The 21,803-nt window shown below is 40.6% G+C and overlaps 2 protein-coding genes across 2 annotated transcripts; one reads left to right on the top strand and one right to left on the bottom strand.

The window, feature by feature from the left end:
• Positions 1–1,460: 1,460 nt before the first annotated feature.
• Positions 1,461–8,838, bottom strand: pnpla2 (patatin-like phospholipase domain containing 2). The gene is made up of 9 exons (XM_085412361.1): positions 8,327–8,838; positions 7,467–7,699; positions 6,959–7,024; positions 5,925–6,134; positions 5,720–5,780; positions 5,142–5,345; positions 3,986–4,118; positions 3,569–3,691; positions 1,461–3,026 (listed from the first exon to the last, which is right to left on the bottom strand). Exons 1-9 carry the CDS (start codon positions 8,511–8,513, stop codon positions 2,705–2,707), a joined length of 1,539 nt encoding a protein of 512 aa, XP_085268487.1. The 5' UTR covers positions 8,514–8,838; the 3' UTR covers positions 1,461–2,704.
• A 2,179-nt stretch (positions 8,839–11,017) lies between these two features.
• On the top strand, positions 11,018–21,605 carry pidd1 (p53-induced death domain protein 1). The gene is made up of 15 exons (XM_085412360.1): positions 11,018–12,003; positions 12,184–12,597; positions 12,709–12,861; positions 12,976–13,027; positions 13,148–13,349; positions 14,391–14,540; positions 14,653–14,826; positions 14,910–15,057; positions 15,145–15,280; positions 15,363–15,513; positions 15,674–15,797; positions 16,757–16,872; positions 18,785–18,892; positions 19,090–19,286; positions 20,344–21,605. The coding sequence occupies exons 1-15, from the start codon at positions 11,427–11,429 to the stop codon at positions 20,576–20,578; spliced, it is 2,937 nt and encodes a 978-aa protein (XP_085268486.1). The 5' UTR covers positions 11,018–11,426; the 3' UTR covers positions 20,579–21,605.
• Positions 21,606–21,803: the final 198 nt, after the last annotated feature.

Raw genomic sequence — 21,803 nt, 5'->3', positions numbered from 1 at the left:
TCCTACTCAGTGCAAACATGGCGGTGGGGGGTAAATACATATGAACAGTATTTAGACAATATATATATATATAATGTACAAATATAAAAAAAAAGAAAAGAAAAGAGAGAGAGACAGAAAAGTAAATATGTAAATAAACAGCGTTTTGTATTGTTTGGGTTATTGCACATGGAATGTAGTTTTGCACAGTGGTGTGTTTATCAGTGCATGTGCATGTGTAAGTTAAGGGTAGTTATGGCTAATAACTGGATGATACCAAGTTCACCAGCTTTCTTAAAAGGCCAGAAGTGATGAGACTTATGTGTGACACGTTTTGCTTTTATATGTGAACAGAATGGGGGGGATATTCAAATACTCCTCTAACCAAAACAACAATAAAAGCTCCTCAATTTGACCCAAAAAACAAACTCCTTTTTTTGTACTGCAATAATTTAACATATTTTAAATTAAATCAGAATCAGAAAGACTTTATTTATCCCCAAGGGGCAATTAAGATACAACAGAGCAGCATGACGTTAAAGATAAGGACAGGGCATAAACAGGCAATAAGAATGAGTTGATAAATACACAGAATATACAGTATATACACAGTTTTAGAATTAAAGTGACTGAATAAGTGAATGCACTGCTGTGTTATGTTAGTAACTCAAGAAGAACTCAAGAGTCATGCACTTTCATGCAAATATAATGGAAAAGGGGGATAAAAAGTAAAATATATATTCTTGATACTAACAAGAATGTATTTTGTTTGCATATGTAATATATTATCTGTCCAGAGGATACAATATATATCACTTGGATTAATTGTTTTCTGTATGGCATTTTCAGTCTCTTACCACAGACACAGTCACAGACTAGACTGTAAGCTGCACAGATTCTGTGGCTGTAAAACAAACCCAAATCATCACCACTCCACTCCTGATCTAATCTGAGATTGTCTTATAAGTCTTGGCTTTTTTTTTTCAGATACAAATGTCATGGTCCTTTTAGAGAGAAGAGCATTTCTCCTGAGAAAACACGTCATACTTATTTAGTCTTTTTTAATTGTTCTCTCATGAACTTAAACATTTAACATGCTAACTGAGGTCTGTCTAGTCTGAGATGTAGCTCTTAGTTTTTCATAGTTTCTCTGAGCACTTCACAGTCTGATGTTGGAGTGAATTTGCTTGAGTTTCTCAATAGCTACTAGCAAACAGGGAAATTGTGGCAGCTTTTCTTTTGTCCTAACATGGCATTGTCCATGTTAGGACACTATTTATGTTACCCTTTTAGTTGCTGTCCAACTGTATCCTGCTGTGTTATTTTGTCCTTGTTCATTTCACTGCGGTATTTTTCAAAGTCTGCCATGATCCCTGAGTCATTATTTGGTCACTGCCTGGCATGTGTTACGTTTTTCTTCTTTTCATTGTCAGCTACAGGTTTACAGGCTAATGTGAGAAGAGGAATATGAAGACACAAATATTGATCATCACTTTATTTCACAATAACAAACATACATCCCTGGGGCAGGGATAGCTCAGTAGGTAAAGTGGTCGCCCCATGATCGGAAGGTCGGCGGTTCGAATCCACTTAACGGCTACCCTGAGGTACCCCTGAGCAAGGTACCGTCCCTACACACTGCTTAGTGGGCTGCCCACTGCTTCACTGAGTGAATGGGTCAAATGCAGAGAAAAACAAGTAATTTCCCCATGGGGATCAATAAAGTATCCATTATTATATTTTTCTCTGAAATATTTTTTTGTTTTACATCATTTGGCACTCATTTTGCAATTATTTCATTGAAGGTTAAGGCACAGCATGGGAGTAGATCACACAGTTAAAGATGCAGCACACAGTGCAAGAAGAATTTTAACAAGTAGGTTGTAACCTACGAACAAAAGGCATAGTCAGATTAATGGGACTTCATAAAAAAAAAAAATCACATTTTTGATTTACTACATATGCACTAAACATGTAGCAACAAATCAAATCTGTCAACATTCAATGCTAAATATTTAAAATCATTTATAAAAAGCTTCAACTTACATCTAAATAAATCAAGATGATCAAAAAATATATACGTGATTTGGAAAAAGTAAAGCACTTTTGTATTTTTCATATAAATAATTGTTAATACATAAGGCATTGCCATTAAAATGAACCAAGAAACATAAAGTGTTGTCTTTCACACTATGCATTGACACTTGCATCACATAAATGGAGTAGGTACGTGTACTAAACAGACTGGTTCATCAGTCGTTTTGCCCTCTGTGTAGCAAAAGTTACTTAAAGCTCATGACTGGATACAGAAGGAAAACTCTGATTAACTACTGGTCAGCACTCCACCAAAAACATAAACACACACCTATTTTAACCGTGCAACCTCAAGTGCTCATTCTTTGTTTCCAACATCCTGTAATTCAAGTCTGTACATGACTGAGCACATGTGCTAAGTTTAAATGCACTTCTATAGACATACGATCATGATGTGTGTATGGCCTTACAATAGTTGAGCAAAAACCTCAGTTCAGCGTCATGCACTGGTCCAAAGGCATTTAATACAAAGTTAAGTGTAAATATGTGAAACAATTAAAATTTCCAACCATTAGAAAATGGGGACGATCATATTAGAAAGATCTTCTTTCAGCCGAAAATACCTTAACATGAGGAAGAAGACAGATCTTTAAATCTGATTTGATGTTCTCTCTATCAGCACTCTTAGCAGCTACTGGTAGTTTCCAGAGTTAGCATCATTTGGAAGATTAAGACAACCTGTGTGCATTGTGAGACCTTCAGAGGAAAGGTCAGAGGAAAGGTCAGTAGCAGAGCTGTTATCTGGTGACATCATTCCAGTTTTGAAGGAGCCTTGCAGATCCATGTTGATACAGAGCACATCTGAAAGCAGCTGCCTCTTGTAGTTTTCCAGACGCATGAAGACATCCTGGACTGAAGAGCTCCTCCCGTTCACCCAAGTGGGAAACAGGCTTGGGGAGCTGAAGTGGGATGGGATGGACTTGTAGTGGTGCAGCTCCAGTTGGCAGAACAACCTAGTATTCATGAGAAGTATTTACCAGCATGAATATGGAGTAAGCTGTAACTGTGTGATTTTGTGTTATTAAATCAGGTTTAGATACAAAAAAAAACATTTTTATGACAACGAATCAAATGCAGATGTGTGAACGAGGAGAGGGAATCTGCAGTTAGCGGCTCTGCTTCACTTTCAAATTATCATATAGATCCTAAAACCTCACTGTAGATCATCTTCTGTGAACTACACGGCAGGTAGCTACAGCAACCAAATGATACTGTTGCTCTGTAACTGCTGGATGTGTCAACACGGTCAATTTATCAGACAGAACAGGGATTTTTAGTCGCTACTTGTTTCTGCTGCCCCCAACAGGATCACATAACCAGTTACTGTAGGTTTAACCCAGTTGAAATTCAGCCCTGTTCATTCACTGTATGAAGCAGATCCAGTTTTGGGGTTTATCAACATGGCATCATAATGACAGGCGTTGTAAATATGTGGCATAAATGGATGGCAGAAACAGTAAGTCAAAGCTTTGTGTAACTGCAGGGCTAAACCTACCTGGCAGATACACTGCGGGACAAGCTTCTGGAGGTCTGGCGAAGAAAACACTGTAGGATTTTCAATAACTGTTCTTGAATCCACACCACATCTTCCTGTACATCTGGCAGCCACTCCAAAAGTCTACACAAGGGACAAACGATTATTAGTCACCAGAGGACATAGTCGCCAGAATCAAAATCAGAATACTTTATTAATCCCTGAGGAAATTATAAGGTTACAGTTGCTCCCAGACAGTAAGAGCAGTAACTGACTGAACCAACTTAAATAATACTATAAATATTGCAGTAATAGTAAAATGGTGCTAAGATCGATTTTCACTGTATGCACTCTAAGTGAAATACAGTTTAAAGGTAATTAGTTCAATAAAAGGGACTACATGTACAAACAGACAGACGTAATGAAGTCCTATAGCACCTGAGAGTCAAGGACATAGCAGACTCCAGGGTGAGAGTGTAGGGAAGCATCATGGCTGTGGCCATCCTGACAGGAAGCAGGTTGCTTAGCGACTGCGCCAGGCTCCTCCTCTCCATGCAGGCCTCGACCAGAGCTGCAGAGGGAGGCAGAGAGACAGAATTACCCTCCTCTGTGCAAAACTACAAAGAAACTGTACACAAGTTCTATCTTATGACATATCAAATCGATTTTTTTCGGTACAGGGAAGATTGTGTACTTTATTTTCCCACAAGACTTGCAGTGACATAAAGGTTTGAGCACTTTTACTCTGAATTTGTGCTGTGACTATTATAGTTAGCAGAAAATTTGCTGATTTCCAAAAGATGAACCATGCTCTTTTTAATTTTAAACTAAGATAAGGGTTTTATAAAACAACTGGCACTAGAATAATCACCTCTCAGTTTTATGCCTTTACCCATGGGTTAGAGGTGCAGTTCATATCCAAGTCTGCCCTGATTTGACCTTTAGCAATTTTATCATTTTAGACATTTGTATAAATGTTGTACGAATTCTTCATTAACAAAAAAACCCAAAAAACCCAAATGTTTGTTGTGAGGTCACAGTGACATTTAAACACAGAGAGTTCCTCCATAAGTTCAATTTAAAGAATTCACTCCAGGTATTCCTGAGATATGACACAAGACGTCTAGTCACAAAAACATAAAGATCTTGGCCATTGCTGCCTCTTTTCTGGAAAAAGAGTAGCAGGCAAAATGTTTACAAAGGTCTCAGGACTTTAGTTAGATTTACAAGGCTTCACAAGGATCGAAAAACTCAGCTGGCTACATAAAGGCTTACAAGCTGTGATTTCTCCTAAAGAGAGTTTTAATATGAACCAACTGTGCAAGATGCTAAAAACTTTGTTTGAAACTGGGAGAAATGGAACAAAAAAGCAACATTGCTTAACATTTTAAACATTAAGTCCTTGCATTATTGTTCACAGTGACAAATATTTTAAAGATTATTAAAGGAGTTTTAAATTGTTTTTAATCTCTAGATATATTTATCCACTACCCAGGCAGATGCTGCTTTCAGTTTACACTAAAAGGTTCCATTTCTTGCTTTGTCACAGTGTACCAACTTTTCAACTCAGTCTGTACCTTCGGCATCATGTTACCTTTGTGCAGAGCGGGAGGAAGGTACTCAATGATCTGCTCGTCGAAAGAGGCGCAGGCATAAACCTCCAATGCTGTCTCTTCCACCTGGGACTTTTCTTTGTCTTCACTTTTATTTGCGTCCTCCTCTTCACTGACTTCCTCATTTTCTTCTTTGTTAGTTAGTAGTGATCTGTCTGTATAAATTCGGTGGAGATTAAGCAATCCTGAAAAGAAGAGAAAATACCAGAGTAACTCATTTAATCTGGGACCATCTGTCAGAGTCATTTCTTAATAAAATAAATAACTTAACGAGTTCATAATGTTTAAAATACTTGTGTTGCTAAGTGTCACCTTAGTAAACTCATGCTTTGAGTTACATAAAGCTAACGACTAACGATAACGGCTAAGAGACGCCAAATCACAGGAAAAATCAGTCTATTGATTTGATCACATAGTCATCGGAAGCACAAGCAGTGATAGTATATCTGGCTGATAATGTTTGTACATATCTCAGAGCCAGGGGACAAAAGATCGATTCGACTTGTCAGTACCAATCAGAAGAAGCTTTGAAGTAAGTTGGCAGATCAACAACCCTTACCATTTCTCTTTAAAAAATGCAGCGTGTCCGTGTATCCCTGTTTACACATGGCCTTCATTACCTGCACTCAAAACAAACACATAGAGTTATCTCACATGAGTCAGAGAGGTCCACTGAGTTCACTCACTGAGCCAATCAATTTGTCGGCAGCTGTGTGTGTATCTCTATGTGCATAGATCCGGAAGGCTGTAATCAAGCTACATACCATTGGATCTGGAGGAAAAAGTGCTCTGGAGACTCTGTAGAGGTTTTTGAGAGTGAACTTGATGCTTGTGTTGGTGAAGCGAAGCTCGTGCATGTTGGTTGAGGTGTCTCGGGGGCAGATGTCGCTCTCTCCTGAGAACGGGGACACGGTGATGGTGTTTTTTAGCTCGTACTGAGGGAGGTTGTCTGAGATTCCTCCATCAACGTATCGCTACACGAATAAAGAAAAAAAACATCAGAAAATCTACAGAAAGTAACACGTGATTGACTTTAAAGGACTCGTGTCCTTACAGCATTTCCTAAACAGGATGATGATAGCAATGACATAAAATCCCGTGTATTGACTAATCTGTGTTTTTATTGAAGTGGAGGCATGGCAGAGGTTTCACACTGTGTCAACAGATAAGATGTGGATGACATCAGCCATCTGAACTTGAGCCACTGAGGGTTAAGAGAGTTAGAACGGACTAACTTTCAAAGCCTGTGTCTGCACCATCATATTTGGCTCTGCTACTCTCTAATTTTGGTCACAAGCTCTGCATACAAACAAGAGCACGTGAGCTCCAAACAAACCATCACAAAGGCCACGGCGAGCAGTTGGGAACGCTGGTATTGCTCAATGATGTTTCCCAGAAAAAAAACCTTTGTTCTAGAAACATGGCCAGCAAAACTTCCCCCTTTAGTGTGAGATCTGCGACAAACACTAACTCTGCAGGAATTTTATAATCATTGTTTCCAAGCACATGCCATTCAGAGCAAACACATTCTCAGGGAAGGGAGGCCCCTGACAGGAGCACTTACAGAAAGAAGAAAAACTGCCAAAAGTCACAGCAAAGCACAATAGAAGGAAACACGATGTGTAATTCAAGCAAAGCAGCAAAACGGACTCGCCATGACATGTTTTAAACATGCTGTGCTTCTATATTCCAACATTTAATATCTTCTTAGGGAAAGATTTAATTAAATATTCCAAAAGCAGGAACGTGAGATTAAAAGAAAGGTGCACAGGTGCCAGATAAGAGTACATTTACTTACTACTCCTTGCAGTGTGGGAGGAATGATGCCACAGTACACTGGGATGTAGGCACTGCAGACACACGCCTGATTTGGAAAAGAAATAATAAGAAACAACGTCTGATTAATAATTGTAAAAGGAAATACAGTTCTTTGACTGCTGGAGATTTTCTGATTGATTTAAATCAAATCAAGCAGACTGCAGCTAAATAATACTCTCAGCACATAAACGCTGTGATATCAGAAATTATTATTATTGTTTTTCTGGTCTTAAAGGATATTTTATAATAACATTAACTGAATTTTTTTTTAAAAACTAGGGCTGCAGCTTGTAACTTTTATTATTACAATATAACAACCTACACAACAATTCAAGCACAACATATCAGAAAATGGTGAAAACATTGTGTGTCATAGTCCAATGTAGCATCTGCATATCATTTGTTTTGCCTCAATAACAAAGGAGCTGCAGTGGAGATGAATATTATGTTGCAGCAAGCCTGCTGATCAAAGTATTAACACTGCATACCTGCACCACTTCCTCCTTGTTGTTGAACTGGGTCACCAGGACGTTTTCTCCATCTGTAACTCGGGTGAGAGAGATTCCCAGCCTCCCACTGGCTCGATGGTGGGAATCAGCTGGCAGAGTGCGTCGCAGCATGTGTCGCACGATCTTCACCAGGTTAAAGGAAGGATGCATCGGCCCGAGGAACCGCTTTCTCGCGTCTTTGGCAACCTCAATGATGCTTGCACCAGCCTCTCCTGTGAAACAGGGAAACAGACATTGGCGTCTGGGAACTGTTGTGCACTTTATGACAGAAAGTTTTGGTGCTTTTGTTGCAGCGAGACAGGTTAATGGACATCAGTGTAACACACACACACACACACACACACACACACACACACACATATATATATATATATATATATATATATATATATATATACATATGCTTTTAATGCTTTTAATATATATATAATTAAAAGCATGCCAAATTTTAGCAATACTCCAATATTACATTCATAGTACTTGGGAAGGTCGTGTAGTATACAACAAAATAGACACAAATACATTCACAATCGGTTTTTACATGCACAGCATCAGATAAGGGGACTTGCTCGGGTAACAGGCGATACATTTAAAGCAAGAATTAGAAGATTGATGACAATCCTGTTACAAAACATCCTCTCTTCCTCAGAAGATGGTTATCACTTTTGAGTTGCACCACTGAGCTGATGAGCGTGAGGATGGCCTCAATGCCACTCTGTTTCAATTTCATGCTACATCATTTTCTTATCCCGCTCATTTCAAGCTATAACGCATAGTTACATGCAATAACTCCTACATAGTACTCGAGCTTAGTAATCTAAGACCCAAAAGATACTTGCCGAGACATACTCCAGTGACCAGAGCAGTGGCGGTGAGAGCTCCAGCAGATGCACCGTATATGTGCCGGGCGTTCTGGACCAGAAAGGGAGCCTGCTCCTGCAGGCAGCTAGCCACGCCAATGTGGTAGATACCAAGGAAGCCGCAGCCGGCGAAAGAGATGTTCCACGGGGAGTCCAGTGGAAACATCCTGCCAGGGCGGTCCACAGCTGTGGACTCCAGTGGGGCTAAGGTCGCTGGAACACGATACGACTGAGTTTACGCAGATACCAACTTATAAAAACTTGCTAACAGTCTGCTTCTAGAGCCTGTTCATAACTTAATGTCGGTCTCCTGTTTTGGTTAAGCCTAAGTCAGATTTTCCGTTGCAGGTAGCGCCGAAACAGTCAGACTGTTTAAAAATGCCTTCACGGTAAAAAGTAAGAAAGCTGTAATTACAAGCAGCCCTGGACTGGTTAATATACCGACGCAGTAGACCACGGGGACTTGTTGTGATTTCATGAAGTACTGGCGTGAGGAGGGCGTAGAGCGAACCCGGCTGGCCAATCATCAACGACACCGCAAATTCTAGTTCACCAATCACAATCGAGAAAGATACTAAAGTGACCAATCACACTCTGCGTTGTTGAAACACCCGGAAAGTCACAGAGCGGTCACACGCGTCTTCTCTGACAGCTGTCAAAAGTTCGTCCCCAGACGGAGCAAGGCGTTTTGTTTTGTTCTTTCTATATTTGTCTATCTGTTTATGTTTTTTCGTTGTCAGGAAAACATGTCCTGACAACTATGAGGATTTTCTTCAACGATTGGTGTTATCGCTCGGAAGGTGTATTGATTTCCTGTTATGCAATATTGGCAAAATAAACCAGATTATCCCCCCCCCCCCCTCACCACCACCACCACCACCCATACACACACACACACACACACACACACACACACACACACACACACACACACACACACACACACATACCTCCCGCGCGTATCGCCACAAAATAGTAAACATTGGTACAAGTTGAAATGGTAGTAGGGTTTCGCAACATACAGTAATGAAGTCCCAAATCTCTTGCGCCTGAAGTACACCCAGCAATAACACTGAAATGTTTTTCTGCAACACTTCACAGAAATAGATTGCAAATAGTCACTGCTGTGGGAACTGATTCAGATTCTGTTCGGGACACCATATTTCTTCCATAAGAAAGCCACTAAAAAACAACAACAAAAGAATACAGGAGGTGACACTTTTTTCTGACCGAGTATTATGTTCTGATCACTCTGACTCTACCACCTTTGACCTTCGGCATAATTTATCTTAGTCAAACAAATACTTTTACACTTTAAAGCAAATTTTCCACTATGACCTTTTGACATAATTTCCTCATCGACATATTGATTTCTGGACTTATCACTGAACAAATGGACAACACAGTTAAAAACAAGTAACACGTTTGAGGACGAATGATGACAGTATAGAAGCTAAAGGTCTTCTAGAGCTATTTTCTATATAAAAAAATATTTATTTATAAACATACATATATATTAAATATCATATGTTATGGCTGTTTTGTGTATGCCAGAATAACTGCAGACTGAAAATATTACTTTTAAGTAACATTTGTCAGTAAGTTAAAAGTAACAATTTTGGTATGTGTATAATTTATATGAATATGTTAACTGTAAGTTAATGCAAATATTAAATCAGGAACTCAATGCATTAGGCATGTATACATGGTCAAGACAACGTGCTCTTCAAACCAAGCATGAGAATTAGGAATAAAGGTGATTTAAATAACTTCAAAAGCGCACGGTTGTTGGGGCCAGACAGGCATGCCTGAGTAATTCAGAAACTGTTGATCTGCTGGGTTTTTTCCACAGGCCATCCTGGGGCTTACAGAGAATAGTCTGAAAATAAGAAAATATCCAGTGATCTGGGTGAAAATGTCATTTTGATACCAGAGGTCAAGAAAGAATGGCCATACCACTTTGATCTGATATGAAGGCAAAAATAGCTCAAATACTTAAGCTAAGGTATATATACGAGCATCTCTGAAAAATACAAGAACGCTTGGATCCATTGGAGGTATCAAAGATTCAGGCTAGTGGTGGTGTAAAGTTGTATGGGATTTTGTCTTAGGACACTTTGGGCTCCTTACTACCAACTGAGCATCATTTAAACACCACAGCCTGCTGATGGAATCTTTCAGCAGGATAACACACCATGCCACAAAGCTCAAATCATCTCAAACTGGTTTCTTAAACATGACAATGAGTTCACTGTACTCAAATTACCTCCACAGTCACTGGTAATTTTACCAATTTAAAAAAATAATTTTACAATTATTTCATTAATCGTATCATTACGTTCGCGTTTAAAATTGTTCATAGCATGAAACATCTGAAAATAGTGTTTATGGGTGGACATCATCACACTAACGCCTACAGCAATAAAATGATCTCAACAGCGCCGCCCGATGGACAAAGGGGGACTAACATCACTGCACACGTTGCTAAAACGACAGTCCCGCTCTCTGCTGAAACTTTGGCGGCGCCACCATCAAGGCGCTCGTTGTGATACACAAGAGCTACCGAAGGGGCGGGCTTCTAGAATTAAACGGAAAATGTCGATTTGACTCCTCCTATCTTCCGTCGCCAGATCTTGTGAACAAAACAAACGAACAACAGTGACGCAGAGCCCTCTTTTTAAAAAACAATCTGGTTTCCGGAAGTAGCGATAAAGAGTTAAGAAACCAGACTCCTTTGTTACACGTTAGTAATCTAATAACGTTGCATTAAGTCGTACACAGCTCTGGTTAATTAAAGCGAATACTAAGAGCTCCACCGTAGTGAGCGGATATTTTTTAATTAGCATTTTTGTTCTTAATTATAGCTATGGCCATAACTAATAACGTTTAGCTTCGTAGTGGTTAGATTAAACTAATTCAGAACTTGTGCCACACATAAACTGTTCGTCCCTTCTCATGGGAGCCTCTTAGCTCCGTCTGGGTGTAATGACATGACCTGTACATAACAAATGTTATGCGGGGAGAAATTCTCAGGAAAGTACTGGGCGAGGGGCAAGTCAGCTAACAGACTGTGTGTTCAATGGACAGAGGCAGCGAAGACGACGCGCCTCCCGATGAAGATTGTGGATGCCATGCAGCCAGCACGGAAGACGGAGAGGTGGAGGTTACACCTGCATGCAGCCTTTCAGGTGGAGTTGCAGAAATTTTGGCCCACGGAATCTGGGGACTTTTGAATCAGGAACAGGAGAGGATGGCTGGCCCCACTATGTTTGGAGAGCAGGGAGATGTTGTTGATCCCCCCTCTGTGTCTCCCATCAGCCTTATGGATACCTGTGCTCCCTCCATATCCACCCTTCCCTCCTGCTCATACTCCTCCAGCCGTCACACCGACTTTTCCTCCTCATCTTCTTCTCCCTTGTCCTTGTCTCCACCCTTGCCTCCTTCCGTGGAGCTTTCAGCTGTGTTGACTGATACAAGATTGACCCTGGATGTGTACCGGGGAGGTGCAGCTGCATTGCCCCTCCTTTGGGAGTCCATCCCGGGGCAGCTGAAGGGCCTTCAGTACCTGAGGCTGGGCTCTGAGGAAAAAGCAGGGCTGGATGGTGCACTGGATGTCCTGTCCCATCTGACAAAGCTACGATCACTGGCTATTCGGGGTACTTTTTTCATAAATTTATTTCAGTGTCATCTGCTTGTCACCATACTTGTTTCATTGCATTTTAGTTGTTGCCTTTAGTTAAGTTAAACTATGTAATACTGTGTCATAGAATGATAATTCTTCTGTGATTCTCTGTCTTTTTCTTTTGCTCTAATTGCATTTTTCTTTCTAACTAAAGGACACTGTTTACATGACTCAAGGGGTGACCCCCTGCCTGGCCTCCTCACCACCTTACCAGCATCTGTTTCCTTACTTTCCCATCTGGTGCACCTGGATCTCTCCTTCAACCAGCTCTCCTGTTTACCATCCTGTCTGCTTAGCCTTTCCATGTTGTCCTCGTTGCTCCTCTGTCACAACCACCTCTCGGCTTTGCCCTCTGATATAAGCCAGCTTTCCTCCCTCACCTACCTCTCCCTCCTGGGGAATGAGCTGGTGTCTCTCCCCCCGGGTCTGGGTCAACTGAAAGCACTACAGACTCTGGATGTGTCAAATAACCTCCTCCAGGAGCTACCTGACGAAATTGGTTCACTGGAGGAGCTTGTTAAGCTGGAATTGTCCCAGAACAAGCTAAAGCAGCTACCAGAGAGCATGGGTAAGGGCATAAGGGTGAGTGGGTGTGTCTAGTGAAAAATCACTTAATGTAAGATAAATTGGTTCCGGAGCAATTCAAAAAGAGTAACATTGTCTTTTTTTTGTTGCCCAGGTTCTCTCCTTTCACTCAGGGAACTTGTCATCTACAGCAATGACCTCCGTCTGATCCCACTCTGTCTGAACAAACTACCTCTGCTTAAAATAGACGTCCGTGACAATCCCCTGGGACGACCTCCAACTCCTCCTCCTCTCTCTCCTACACCTGGTGAACAGAGAAAAACAGGAGCTTAAAATCGATTAGAGCTCAATGTATTTTGATCCTGAACATGCAGTGCTGAACTTTGTTTTTAGCATATTAACTGTGTTTTATTCTCACCAGATGAAGCAGAAACAAAACTCCCAGAACTGCACATTGGGTTTAATCAGCACAGGTAGAGTGTCACTCATAGCAGGCTCATATTTTCTCATTCTTTGAAATAATACCGTTAGTTAAATTGATACAAGCTATATTTAAAAAAAAAAAAAGGTTTGATGCTCCTTTTGCTCTTTAGTTTCTGCATTTCGTCTGCCGGGTGTCACGTGTTCCTCCCAGGGGGGGCTGAGCTGGTGTTCCCCCCAGGATGCATAGTGACAGCCACAAAACTGGCCTGGGCCGAGAAGAGGCCACAGCGAAAGTGGGTACAGCTGGAGGAGCATGAGATCCTTCTTAGTCATCCGCTGGAACTTCGTCCTCATGGAGTCACATTTTTAAAGGTATTTTAAAGCGTATAGGAACACTCCATAACTATTTAGTTATCATGATTTGGTAGTTTGTGATTTGCGGCTGTGGAGAAAGCGAACTTTACCTCAGTTTACATATTTGTTTAGAACCCTAGTTATTTACGCACTCGGGTAAACATGACCAACCTAGTTCTTTTGTAATATTAGTTATACAGTCATCAGCCACTTTATTCGTTTCACCTTGTTAGTACCAGGTTTGACCCCCTGCCTTAATTCTTCATGGCATACATTCAGCACAGTGTTATACATTTTGGTACAAATTGACACAATAGCATCACACAGTTGCTGCAGATTTGTTGGCTGCACATCGATGATTCGAATCTCCCGCTCCACCACATCCTAAAGATGCTCTACTGGATTTAGATCTGGTGACTGTGGAAGCCATTTGAGTACAGTGAGTTCTTTGTCATATCCAAGAAACCATTTGTGGTGTTCAAATGATGCTTACTTGGTAGTAAGATGCCCAAAGTTTACCAAGAAAAGACTTCCCAAAAAACTCATCAGACCAGGCAATGTTTTTCCAGTTGTATTCTCAGTTTCCTGTTCTTAGCTGTGAGGTGTGGCACCCGATGTGGTCTTCCACTGCTGCTAACCATCTGCTTCAAGGTTTAATGTGTTGTTCATTCAGAGATGTTCTTCTGCATACTTGGTTGTAATGAGTAGATATTTGAATTACTGTTTCCTTCATATCAGCTCAAAGGAGTGTGGCTGTTCTCCTCTGGCCTCTGATATCAGTAAGGGATTGAGCAGGTGTACCTAATGAAGTGGCTGGTGAATGTATGTATCAAACCCTGGGCCATTTCTCTATGTTTGTTTGCACGTTAGGTTAGCAGGTGCCATAGGTGTGGATGTGAGGTAGATAATGGGCTTAAAATGCACAAAATAAAGCACTGTATGAATGTGTGAATGTGACTAGTAACTTGAGTGGTTTCCATCAAATATTTGCTATTTCCTATCTGTTTCTTTCTTGCACTTGCATGAGATAAATGCATCTCACCTCTAAAATGCTTACAGCCTGTTGAGGTATGTGTGCCATATCACCGGACGAAAAGAAAGGAGGTGGTGGTGCGGACGTTTGATGGACAGTCATGGAGTACTTTGCCCACTGAGCTAAGGAGAGGAAGTGAGAGCCATAGCAGTCGCCCTGGGGGACGTCCAGCCAGGGTAACCCATAAAACATGCTACTGCAAATGGATATTATTACAATTATTTTTTTGTCTTGGACAAACAGTATTACTATATTAGTGGTGAAACTGGCTTCTTTTTGTACCTTTAGCTGGCATGCTGCTCAGTGAACCACTTTTCTTGGTTTATGGCCGTGTCTCGCCCAGTAAAGGACAGCTGCTCTGTCACACCAGCCGGAGGCTTACTGGTGTCAAGTGCTGATCCTGGAGTAAAGCTTCACTTTCCTCCGGATTCCACAGTGGAGACTCGCACCATCACTTTACAGGTCAGCTAGCAGCAGTACCTACACATGATTGACATCACTGTTCTTGTCTGGTCTGCAAGACTTTGGTGTTTCCTGATTTGCAGGTGTTGCAGGTGTCTATGTCAGACGTGCAGGCGCTGTGCGGTGATCCTCAGGCCAGAGTCAGCCCCCTGCTTTGTCTCTCCCAGACTCCCAGCATGCATTTTCTACAGCCAATCAAAGTTCAGATTCCCCTGCCATCTGGTGTCACCGGTACATTAGGCCCTCCTGATGCTCACACATGTGTGTAATAACACATTAAATTAGTGTATATTAATGTTTTTCTCCCTTTCTTTGCAGGCCATACAGTTGATATGTCCTGTTTGCATCTGCTCCATGGAGATCCCACTGCCCAAACCTGGACTGACATCACAGCACAAGTCTCTCTCTATGTTACCCATTTGTATGCCATTTTCTACATTACGCATTTCTCCTGGTAAGGGTCAGCTCTATATCACCATAAAGCACTTTTGAAATGTAATTTACAGTGTAGGATTATAATGTGTGTACCACTACAGGTACTGGCTCTGGTATACTACACAGCGCTGCGTCAGTGGGGCGGTCAGGAAGATCTACCAGAGGTTAAAACAGTTCAAAGTCCAGTTCCTGGTCCTCCAGAGGAAAACTGATCCTTCACAGGTTCTGCTGCAGTGCTTACCTTCTAACAAGGTTTGTGGTGATTTTTTTTTTCCTGTGTTGTCACTGTGCACAGAGTCAGCCACTGTGGGTGGTGTCATAGCCTTGGTAGTGTATGACTTTGAACTGATTTGTTTCTGGTGTAAACTGCATGCTCAGGTGCTGAGCAATGGTTGTGGTGTTTCCTGCACAGGTAGAGAGCAGAATGCAGTCTTTGACAGAACAATATGATGGACCCCAGCCTTCAGACCTGTGTGACCTGCTGGAAGGAGAGCAGTTCTTTGCTGGCTTTGAAAGAGGCTTAGAAATCAGCACAGGTATGAAGCCTTAGAGAAACTTGTTTGAGGTTGATTTGGAGTTTTTATCAAATCTACTGTACTGATCACATGGTCGCCACTGCTCACACAGTGAGCTTAACTGGCAACCCTGATACAGATAAGTGGAAGAAGATGGATGGATGGTGTTTTTATATCATTAGTGAACAGAGCAGACTATACCATTATGGTATTTTCTCCTCTGAACTGTATTGTCAGCCAGGGTAACCAATCTAAGGGAGAAATCCCGTCGTCCTTCAGCACGTGTGGGGTGAAGTTGCCAGATATAGGAATCACAACCAAGATTTACATAATATTTGCAGCACATTCATAGATAACTATGTAATCAGATCAAAAAGCTTCATTTCTATGTTGCAATGGTTTCAGACTCAATATTTCATAGTTTGCTTTGGGCTTGGGTTAGGTCCTCTGTTCACTGTTTCACCTTCTGTGTGCATTTATTCTTCTCCTCTGCTCCCCTCCCTGCTTGTCACAGTGAAACAGACACATAGGAGCAAAGAAGGGGAGAAGAGGAACAGTTAAAACATGGCTCAAAATAACACAACCTATTTTGTTGCTGTAAAAATTTTTTTACCACCAAAGCGCTAAACCTTTTTAAATGTTTTGTTTGTGATGACATTTTCATTAACTTAAAGGTTACTTTTCCCCAGGAATACAATGTCGCTGTGTTTTGGAAATCGCGATTTGAAAATTAACTACTAGATTTGCACACGATAAACAGGACAAAGGTCATTTTAAAGGAGAATCAATTATCTTCTTGGACAAAAATTAAATATGTGTTTAAACCTATACAGATGATTCTTTTAAGGATTTAATCAATGCCAGGAGAAGGACTTTAGCTTGTTTGTCTTTTCTTCCGAGGTCTTATGATGTGCGGTTGTGTAATGATTGGCCTGACATAACTTTTTGTCTCACACTGATATTTCCCTGTTTTTTTCCAGATAGACCAGACTGTGTGGGGGGAAGACTCTGTTTCGAGTTTTACTCCAGCCTGAAGAATCTGAAGGAAGTGTATATCTGTTCAGCACAGGGTCAGAAGGGACCAGTGAGGGGGCAGGTAAGTCATAGACCCCCACCCCCCCACCACCACCACCACCATGCACACACTGTCTGCTTTATATTTAACTAGGAAAGCACATTTTTTTAAACTCACAGGCTTGCATGCAAATATAGTATATAAGAAAAAAACGGACTTTTCACAGTATAAATGAGCTTGAAGGTCACATCTGTGAAAGTGCCATCATGCACTTTATCCTTTAACATGCTTGTGCAGCAATTTCTACATGATGGGACCAGATGTGACCTACACTATTTTACAGGTTAAAACAATTCTATAATATTTACTGCTGTGATTTTTGTGATCCTGTCTTAGTGGTGTTGATTCAGTCCTGTGGTTTCTTTTTATTGTATTTTAGCTCATCATTTTCCTGTATGCTACATTGGAGCTGGAAAAAAATATTAGTTGCACCTTTCAAAACACTGCAGGTCCAGTCCTGGTAGCTCAGAATTGAATCAAAACTTGTGGTCAAGAGTTTTAGTCTATAGCAAAAGCTGAACACTTAATGTGAGGTATGGATTTTTAAGATAGCACAACATTACATACATAGACCCCACATACCTTTAAATCTGTTGGTTTAAAAAAATGTGTGGAAGCACATGGGAATTGATATAATTTCTCTATGAATGGCCTCAGAAGACCCCACTCTGTTAAAAGTAGACAGCTGAATGACCTTACCTTTGGGGAGACGAAGGTAAAGTAAATACTAAAAAAGATACACATTCTCTTGAGGCATATATCATCTTCTCAGTACTTCTCAGATGTCCCATGGCTTAGTTCAGAGATAATAAATCTCTTTTCACATGTTTTCTTTAGAGCAACATGAAGCCAAAGATAGCAAGAAAGTAGTTATCCCCAAATGTGTGTGGGAGGTGAGGTGTGCCTGATTTGCTTCACTGATATCTATCTGTGTGTCCTTTGTGCCAGGTACCTATTTAGGTGGACCTATAAATCCAAATTTTAAGCCTGACAGCTGAGATTTGTCAGAAGACTACACTTTCTTTAAAAATGGTTCTTTTACAGCTTGTACCTTCCTAGGATACCTAAAACAGTTGATTGAAAACTAATGAAATTCTCTGTTGCAATTGCTCACCATTAGAATATTAGATATTGGTGGTCTCTCTCCCATTATTTCCTAATGGATGTAGTGCAGTTTTTATGGAAAGGGGAATAAAAAGGAAAAAGCCTTCTGTTTTAGTTCCTTCTAGTAAACTCACTGGTGCTTCCTGTGTGCTTGTATATGTCTGGATAATGTCTGTTATGAGTAAGATATCCAAGGAGAAGACTTGTGCTCCTCGCATGGTGAATAAGAGAACATTTTTAACAGAGGCATCTATGTGGAGAACTGGTTTATTGACAAAGATCTGTCCTCGTCAGCTTTACTCTGTGGAGCTCACATGGGAATGCCGTAGTACCCTACTCAATCTTTACTGGCAACCCAACGAACATCAGTCTGGAACTGCAAGCGTGTTAGACAGAGAATTACACACTTCACCCACTTCACAATGATAATAAAGAATCGCATCAGTTTCGGCGTAGCAATAAAGAAACTCTTCCTCGCTGCCCTGCGGTGTGCTTGCTCCATTATTTGAGGGCAATTTTGGTTTAACTCAATAAACCGTGGACCCTGGGCTATCAATTTAAAGGAATTGTTATTCTAAACTGGAAACAGTGTAATCCAGCCTGTTTTTCCAAGGAACCACAGAGCGACCAACAACATAAAACTGTTCTCAGGGCCTGATATATAATACTTCTTGCCCAATGGAGTTTGTGTCTAAAGGAGATTAATTCCTAATAAATGTTCTTGTTGATTATAATGAATCACATTTAAAAAGGTAAATGTGCTTTCTGTGTTTTATGGTTAAACAGGTTTTGGACAACACTGATAATATGCTCTGCACCTCTGTTACAGGTGTCCTTTTATAGAGGGGAGATTCCCAGCAACCTGCCAGAGGAAGTAGCCAGAAAGAGGAAAGGACTCGACAGCCAGTGGCTTACAACTTTACCTCTAAGACTTCCTGTCAGTTGAAGAGATGGATCCTATTTTATTCTTATCTTAAAAGATGTTATTGCATGTAAAATGTTCTGTCTATATACATTATTATTAGTTTCTAAACTAGACTCTTGTTAGTACAGAAAAACGTTTTCTAAGCATTATTTCAGAGGAGGCTTTCTCCCTATGCTCTAAAGGGACCACTTTCTTTATTGTTCTTGTAGGCTCTAAACTCAGAGAACACTTTCATCATGGAGGAGGTCGAGTATCCTCCTCTGAACCTGGGTGACCCTGAGAGTGGCTACCTGACAGAAGCCAACCTGCTGTCCATCTCTCTTCAGATAGCACAAGACTGGCGTGTTATTGGCCTCAATCTGGGCTTGAGCTATCAAGAACTGGAACGCATCCAGTACAAGAACAGGTAGGACTGAACAATCATGTTCACTTAGAATTACTTAAGTGAAGACATTTGGCTTTTCCACGTGGAAGCTGCACATTTCAGTCGAGCTTGAAGGTGTTGATTTTAAATCAGTAATGTCAAATACATTTTTTTATGTTTTATGAACCTCCAAATAAGTCAGTAACTACTCTCAACTTTTAGGTGAGTGAATGAAGTGATAATCAGTGGTGCTCAAAAATACCCCTGAATGACAGAGTAGGAAATTCACTAGAGGGTTACCCAAGCAACCTCATTCTGAAATCTCTGTGATGTGTTCTGAGTGGATAGTTTTCTATGCAAAAGAAGTGTGTGTGAAAACATTACTCTATCTATCTATCTATCTATCTATCTATCTATCTATCTATCTATCTATCTATCTATCTATCTATCTATCTATCTATCTATCTATCTATCTATCTATCTATCTATCTATCTATCTATCTATCTATCTATCTCAAATTCTTGTTAATAATATATGAATAATTTGGTAATGGGTGCCATATAAAAAATAAATATGTCAAACTAAGTCATTTACATTTTTAGCCAAGAGAGAGGTAAAAAAAAAGAAAAGGAGGAAAGTACATTTGTTGAGTGAGTGATCACACATCATGGCACAGTCAAAGCTTTGCCAGGAACAAGATGGCGTGAGATGTATGTAACAGGAGGAAAATTCCCGGAGTGGGAGAGACATGCTAGTGAATTTTGATTGTTTTAATCTGCACTGCCATCACGAAGCCATCTGGGACACTGCAGGAGATTACACACAGGCTGATGCTCATCTGGCCCTCCCCCTTCTCCTCGTGTTCAGAAACCCTCTATTGATTCATCCTGGAGGTGGAAGAAAAACGCCTTATGTATATGTATGTGTGTGTGCGTGTGTGTGTGTTTTTGCATTTGTGTGTAGGATTTTAATGTACGAATCTATTCACATTTTAATACTAATGTGCGTTAGATATAACAGGTATAACAGTAGGAGATTAGAGAGTTTACTGTGGGATTTGAACATATATTTCAGTGGTGTGTTTTCCTTCGCTACCAGGGACAATCTGGGTGCCTTGGTCCTGGACATGCTGTTTCACTGGGCCCGGGCGCAGAAGAACGAAGCACCCGGGGCAGTATCTCGGCTGGTGGCTGCTATGATCGAGAGCGGCCGGAGAGACCTGGCCGAAGAGATCGAGGACATTGTCAACATAGGAAAGAGAAAGTACACAAAGTCTTTGAGGAGAGTAGGTCTGGAAGCAGAGAGCTCCTCTCTGGGTGAAAAACAGCAGTAGATGAGCCCATGCTGGACACAGATGGCTGACTTACACTTGAGTGACCTGCTTGTTTACCGTGGGCCTCCACTATCTTGTTCTGTTGTCATCAACTGCAGAAGTGCACAATCATGATAACCGGCTATGTGCTGGTGGCACCTTTCATAAGCTCAACAGAGGAACAGGTAAAATGGATTTACTGTGTAATGGCCTATACCTTGTTTTTAACAAACCAACCCCCCAAGTATGTAAGCATCTAAAGCAGGGATGTTGAGCTCATTGTACCTGATGGCCATGCACAATCGACTTTGATCTTCATTTAAGTCATTTAATTATTTAATTTATTTTATTTAATGAATCTATTACCTTGGTGTAAAATGAAGGAACATGTGTTAGGAATAGTAGGAAGAGATGCTCAAAACGTAATAAAATGCAGTTAAAAGTCATAATTTTATGACCTCCTTAACATTTTCCAAAGCTGTCCAGCGGGTTGGATTGGAGTCTTTGCTGGGCAGATTTTGCCCCCTAGGCCTTATGTTTGACAGTCCTGATCAAAATCATCTTAAACTTTTGACTCCATATCTCAAATCTTTAACTTTTTATATATTTGTTTTCTTTAGCACTTTATAAATGTGTCTCATTCATTTAAAAAAACATCTCATTATTTCAAACCATAATTTCACTATAATTTTGAAAGAGCATTTCATGTTTTTGATTCAGAATCAAATTATAATAACAAACTATAATTATTTTTGAAATATACCAATGACTGGATCTATTAATGTTGTTTTTTTTTTAATTTCTGGTACCTGTTCAGACAGCAAACAGCTCTGAGACCTGTGAGAGCATGTTACAGGACTGCACTAAAACTGCAAACATAAGCCATTTTTACAGCTGATTACATTTCCTCCTTGTGTGCCTTTGGTCACTGAATAATCAGTTTAGCTGCAGTACAATCTCAGTATGATATGAGGACGTTAGAGCTTTGTAATGTATGAATGTACACTTTTTTAATATGTCTTATAAGTAAAACTGGGATATAATTTTTTGTACTTGTCAGCTGTTTTTCTTTCTTTGGTCGTGACTCACTCATTTATTGCCGCACGCTCAGCCCCAATATTTCAGCTCCTGCCATTTTTTTTCTATTTCGGTATTCAAGGTCACTGTGATGTGATGAAGCGTCACCATGACGCCGACTCCCATCCCCCATTGCTACAACTTTACCTCCTGCACTTCCACTACACGC

This window comes from Rhamphochromis longiceps, linkage group LG7 (genome assembly GCF_057381845.1).
Source record: "Rhamphochromis longiceps isolate RC_006_pf linkage group LG7, R_longiceps_female_GT1.1, whole genome shotgun sequence".
NCBI classification, from domain to species: Eukaryota; Metazoa; Chordata; class Actinopteri; order Cichliformes; family Cichlidae; genus Rhamphochromis; species Rhamphochromis longiceps.
Note: the sequence above shows the minus strand (reverse complement) of the source record. Positions and strands in the feature narration are given on the sequence as shown.

Excerpts from the sequence above, each read along its gene's own strand:
- pnpla2 (XM_085412361.1), bottom strand. The coding sequence starts at position 8,513 with ATGTTTCCACTGGACTCCCCGTGGAACATCTCTTTCGCCGGCTGCGGC. Across the intron at positions 7,700-8,326 it reads GGTCACTGGAGTATGTCTCG|GAGAGGCTGGTGCAAGCATC; the intron begins GCAAGTATCTTT and ends CCTGTTTCACAG. Across the intron at positions 7,025-7,466 it reads ACAAGGAGGAAGTGGTGCAG|GCGTGTGTCTGCAGTGCCTA; the intron begins GTATGCAGTGTT and ends TTTCCAAATCAG.
- pidd1 (XM_085412360.1), top strand. The coding sequence starts at position 11,427 with ATGGACAGAGGCAGCGAAGACGACGCGCCTCCCGATGAAGATTGTGGA. Across the intron at positions 14,827-14,909 it reads CTCGCACCATCACTTTACAG|GTGTTGCAGGTGTCTATGTC; the intron begins GTCAGCTAGCAG and ends CCTGATTTGCAG. Across the intron at positions 15,514-15,673 it reads AGTGCTTACCTTCTAACAAG|GTAGAGAGCAGAATGCAGTC; the intron begins GTTTGTGGTGAT and ends TTTCCTGCACAG.